The following is a 6,000-nucleotide window of genomic DNA, read 5'->3' as shown; positions in this document are numbered from 1 at the left end:
TAGCTAGTGGAGAGCTCATATTTTAATTTGATTTAGAAAAATAAAGTCATGTGGCATGGCCTATACTTCATTCTAGTGTGATACATACATGGATAATAACAAATACATAAACCACATTATCCAACTTCTGAATCCTTATAGGGATCTCTTACACCTGCTGTCTTCCCTGTTTATGTCTTCCCCTTTGTTTACTAGTCTTCTACATTATAAATTCTTTGAAGGCATGAAGTGGATTATTCATCATTGGGTTCTAGCTGAATCCACCACAGTGCCATGTACACATCAGACATTCAATAATTCATTTGTTGAGCTGAATAGAATTTTTCCGAAAGATTAAAAACGAGTGGCTAAGGATATATTACCTTGTTCCAATGCTTCTTGGAACTAGTGGGTTTTTCTCCTATTTCTGTATTAATTTAGATGAAACATTCATTAAGCTTTCTTCTAAAGTAAGTAAATAAATATGATCCTTTACAACATTTAATAAATGTTTAGTTTCCAAAAAGAATTCTTGGTAAGTTTCTGTGACATATAATTTTTCTTTAATAAAGTCAAATTCAAACAAAATTAGAACAAAGTTATACTAAAGGTAATAGCAATGACAGCTTCTGACATTTTTTGCTCTTTGTCGTTTCAAAATAGACTTTTTCTTCCTTTTTGGAATTTTGTGGTGCATGAGTACCCTTAAAGAGGTCATATGTAGAAAAATAACACTATCTAGTACAAAATATATTTGAGAGCATGAGTCATGACTGGGAACCAATATTTTGTAAGGATACTTTACAGTCACTTTTAGGCAATGTTTATACAAAGCCTAACAAACTTGACCCTGACTTGGCAAAATCAGTCAATGAGTGAATTAGGCAACCAGCTTAGTTGCTGTCCTGGAGTTCAGACCAAGCAGCTGGGCTGCAGGGGCCCACACCAATTAGTTTTGCCAGACAGTTGTTTATTGGGTTTGCACATAAGGATGTGATCTTCTTGACGTTACAGAGATGCCAGGTTTCTTTTACATAAAATATCTTAGTCGATAATGTGTAAATATATTTTCTGATTAAAATGGGTATTTACATAGAGGTTGCGCACATTACTGCTTCACAATGATTAAGGATATGGGGTAGTAGCCAATATTCTTCACAACCGATAAGGCAGGATCACCAACTCATCAGAACAGAAGAGGCAGCCATTATAGTTTGGACAATAACCCAAGTTTTCTCTTGCTGTTCCCAAAGGTACTGCAGCTACCTGAATACACCACTCCTTCCCTTGATGAGACCCACGTCAGCCCAGGAGTGTGATCTCCCCCATACCTCCCAGCTCTAACCTGGAAAGGAAGCAGGGCAGATATTTTAAAATGTTGTCCCAGGATCCTATGGGCCCACCTACAGGTCACAATGTATTTATCTCCTAGGACAAAAGACCAAAAAGAAGAAATGGGGGGCGGCGAGGGAATAAACAGTAATGGTGAGGTGACTTACTTACCCTTCACTCCCTTAACTGAAACTTTCTCTAGAACAGCAGGAAGAGTCAAAGGAAGCGCTGAAAAGATGATGCGCGCTCCTGCAAATGTTTCTCAGCTTCTAGGATTTTGATGGTCTTCATTAGTCTGAATGGATGCCATCAGCAATCTCTAAATCTATAACCGCTCTGTCGTCTGCAGTAACTCTCTGTCACTAGCACTAGCTGTTTTGGCAGGAGCTCTGGTACATTTGGCCTGGAGGCTGTGCCAGAGACAAATGAAGGTCAGGCCTGAGTTTGGTGGCACCTGGCTCCCAGGCTTTTGTCCTCAGTTCTGTTTGCGCACACAACCCCAAGCACATAAAAGAATACTGTGTGATCTCATCATAAGTGCTTCAAACTTATTGTACCATTTATTGAATACAATTTCCCTTCTGTTGAGAAAACTGTGTCTGAGAGACTTTATGAAGTCGTCTTATAGGGAATACAAATGGGAAAAAGCGTACAGATCCACTGGTGTTAAGCAGGATTGTGTGAAATAAACAACCCTGTTTTGCTTAGAAAAATCTGTTAGATCAAGAAAAGAGTGACTTTTCAAGAGAAAGATGGGTTTTCAAGATCTGACCGTGGTATATGGTACTATGTCATTTTATTTTGGAAAAAAGAAAGCATTTACAGCCTACTATTTTAAACTGAAACAACAGCTTTTGCTAATTTTCTAGCTTGCTTTTTTTGTAAAGTACACTGACCAAGCACAGAAAATCATGAGCAAAATGTTGACTTCAAATGAAATTTTGTATGCAATTTTTAATTAAGCAATCCCGTGCAAACATTTTTTTTTTTCTTTAACATCAGGAGGAAAGAAAACAACCACACTTGGGTGCTGGTGGAAAACAGAAAATGCTTTCTCATTGCGATCAGATTTCAAAGCAGTGGAGTGTAGGGAGGCAGGGCCCAGGCCCTTAGTATTCCTCAGGGTTGCTTGATTGCAAGTCTCGCAAATATGAATCAATTATGTTAGGAGGTACACCTTGCAAGAGAAGCCTGCAGAAGGAAAGACCACCTAGAGAGGACAAAAAGGAAAAGGCCAAGTCAAAACCGTCTACATGAAAAATTACTGAAATACTACTTCCTGACTAGCTGCCTAGAAATGTGACTAATTATGTTCCAGTTAGTCACAAAGATTCATTCAGTCCTACTGGGAAATCGCCTGCATTTAGTACATTTAGAATTTAAAGCAGTTGGCATCTAGAAGGAAAAGCAAGTTCCCGGCAGATCCATAGCAGTTTCTTGTTCCCTGCTATTATTCCATCTTAGTTTAAATTCCTAACTGGTTTTGGAAAGGATCTATTGCTCTTTTGGGTTTTGGGATTCTTCTATAGATGATTTAAGCCTTCTGGTTGAATGGCAGAGTAGATGTAGACCATGTTATGAATCAGTGAGAAGAACTGTTTTCCTGTTCGTTAATGTTCCTTTTAATTTAGCACAAAGAACTCCAACTCAAGCACAGTGGAGAAGAAAAAAGGAACCACTCCTTTAATTTTGGCTATTTATACACTATCAAAGTGCAAAAATTGGAAAGATTTTGTTAAAAATAGTAAAACGTGTCCAATGCCTTCTGAACGTGAAAAATCCTACTACTATTTCAAACTTACCTTCCATGTGTCTGAATTATATTTATAAAATAAAAGTACCCCTTCACAAGAGAACCCATGAAACTATAAAAATTCATGGTCCTTTAAGGAAGTGCTTCACTACTTGCTAATAAACTCACGTCCAGGCAAAAACAGCATGCCATTTGAACATTCTTAAAACTTCTTTAATGCAAATTTGGGAAAGTCATTCTCCTTTTTAAAAAAAAAAAAATTCAAGTCACATATTGGTAGAAATGATGCCGCTTATGTACATGTCCATTCCTTGATGCAAAGCGTTCAGAATGCTTGGGTATCATTTTCATCAACATTAACTGCATTAATTCATGCTTTACTGCATTCAACAACTTGCTTCATGTCAACAGGAGATTGTTGTGATGAATAAGTACTAGCTGTTAATGTCAAGATACTTAAATACAAATTAAAACTACAAAGTTAGAGATTTTAAATAGTCTATTTTCATTGGATTACAGAATGAAAATCATGCCATACTCCACAGGCTTTGTATGGCTTATGACAGTCATAAGCTTCATATGCCAAAACCATATGAAAGCTTACCTTAGATGATAATATACATTCAAAAATCCTTACTGTGCTACAACTAAGGGAAAGAGAGAGAAAGAGAGAGAGAAGTTGTAAGCATTAATAAAGTGCTAAAACCAAAGTTGAGTACTTGTTGGATGAAATTATAGTCATGATTATGATGAGGTGATTTCATTAATCCTTAGTCATGTGAAAGATGTAGGAAAATAGAAGCATATGGAGTGAAGGGCAGGGATCCAGTCACTTCAAAAGGATAATTAATATGTAAAACATTTATTAATATGCACAACAACTTTGCCTGATCAGGTGGCAAAGCCAACTTGATTGTACAGTGAATATTTATGGTAAAAGCTTCCAAACCATTAGCTTAAAAAAAAAAACCTACAACATATATATATTGTGTTTTTCAACAAAAGAAAAACAGAGACAAGAGACAAAGCATTAGTATACATATATATATGTTGAAATGCTAAAAGGCAAAATTATCAAGTAGATAAAAATATTAAACTAGTATATTCTATAATATTGTATTCTGAACTGATTATATATGACTGATCTAAATAAACACAAGGCCTAAACAAACTTAGGGTAGAAAGCTACTCTATGTATAATCTACAAAACCTTAAAGAAAGAGCCCTAATTTGGTCATCTTTTGCAAGCTGACATTATCTCTGGGAATTGTAAACTCAGGCATAGATTTACAACATTAGAGTTTACATCAGGTTGTTTACCCAGTCCCAAAGAACTTCTCAATTCATTATTCCAAATGGGGGTGAATTATACTTGTAGAATAGCACTCATTTATTGTTTAATACATTTAGTAATGGGACCCAAAATTTTCTTTCAAGTTCATAAATATATGAAATAATTTTAGTTCCATGAAAATATCCAAAATGTCCAACAGATGGATAGGTCATAGATATTCTATTGGTAAATATTTCATTGGAAATCTTAAATATGAAAGTTTCCAAATATTGGATCTAAATATTCTAAATATTTGTGTCCTCTCTTCATCAAAAACGTCTAGAATATTTTTCCTACAACTTAGTAAATTAAAAATGCTCAACATGAATCTAAGGAAACTACAGCAGAAATTATCTTAAAGGAAGATCATATTTCTCTTCATTTGGAAAATGAAAATATTAAAGAAATGTCATTGATTCCCAAGTTTTGATAATCTGATATCTCCAGTGAGGTCATCTTAAAATGTAGCTCTTTGGCTTTATTTATGGGGATGTGTGGTATGGTACTTAGTTTTCTGACAAAACATAGTGCCTACATTAATTAATATCCTTGAATAATTTGGCCTTCCTGTTCATGGCATAAACACTGTATGCCATGAGCTGCTAACAGATACAATGAAAAGCAAATGAGAAAGTCAAGCTTTACATGCAAAGTGCGATTTCATGTAAGAGGAATGGAACAGAAAGTAGAAATATCCAGTGGGATATGAACTTTTAAAACCTGTTGCTGCCCCTCCAGGAAGATTGGTTGTCCAGGGGTATTTAGTCCTTGATATATCACTGTAGAATTAGAATATTTGTACCAGTATTTATTTATTCTCAGTTGACATTCTTACCTTTTTCTTTTTTTTTTTTTTTTTTTCACAGCTTAACTTGATTCAAGTCACCTATTATCAGATAACAATCTGATGATAAACAATCTTGGGTTTACTCTTAGGACTAAAAGTTTTCACCAATATACCACAGTTGATGCCTTATTATGAACTCATGTACTAGGATACATTCTTTATATTATTAAATTCAGTTACTATATAATTTACTATATAATTACTATAAATGATATATCATCTATCTGTATAGTATTATTTGCTTCTATGGAGGATCCCAAATGTTGAACCATTTATGAAATAATCATTTTACACCATTAGCAACATTCTTTTATTTCCAAAGCATGCATAAGTAGTACTAGTTTTTTGTTGGATTTTGTTGGATATTGAGACATAAGTACCAACAATACTTTAAAAAAGCTAGGGGTTGAGAAACCAGATATATTTGCAACTCTTAACTTAGTTTGAATTTAGAACTAATAAACAGATAAAAATAATGCTTAAATTTGTAAACACTTTCTCAATAGTCATGTTTGACACTTTGTAAGAATATTATTGTTTTATATTTTAGAGAAAAAAATTTAAACATTTCTACTTATTCAGTTATCAATCTACTATACTGTATTACTTGAGAATGGACAGAAATCATAGCAGAAAGAATACTGTTTTTTTAAGTTATGAAAAAATTTTTTCCAGAAGTGTCTTTATTTATACTAGATTTAAGACTAAAACCTCTTTTTTAATATTAATACCTTAAGTATTTACTATTTTTTTCTA

General features: G+C 34.1%; 1 protein-coding gene across 1 annotated transcript in view; it reads right to left on the bottom strand.

The window, feature by feature from the left end:
* Positions 1–1,746: 1,746 nt before the first annotated feature.
* The window catches only part of MYBPC1 (myosin binding protein C1), a 76,804-nt gene continuing 72,550 nt past the window's right edge, over positions 1,747–6,000 (bottom strand). The window contains exon 30 of the mRNA XM_049626715.1: positions 1,747–2,521. Coding sequence (XP_049482672.1) covers positions 2,421–2,521 — 101 coding nt within the window. The 3' untranslated portion in view covers positions 1,747–2,420. The remainder of the gene's footprint in view (positions 2,522–6,000) is intronic.

The sequence above is a fragment of the Panthera uncia genome, chromosome B4, assembly GCF_023721935.1.
Source record: "Panthera uncia isolate 11264 chromosome B4, Puncia_PCG_1.0, whole genome shotgun sequence".
In the NCBI taxonomy this organism is placed as follows: domain Eukaryota; kingdom Metazoa; phylum Chordata; class Mammalia; order Carnivora; family Felidae; genus Panthera; species Panthera uncia.
This window is presented reverse-complemented; position numbering and strand designations above follow the sequence as displayed.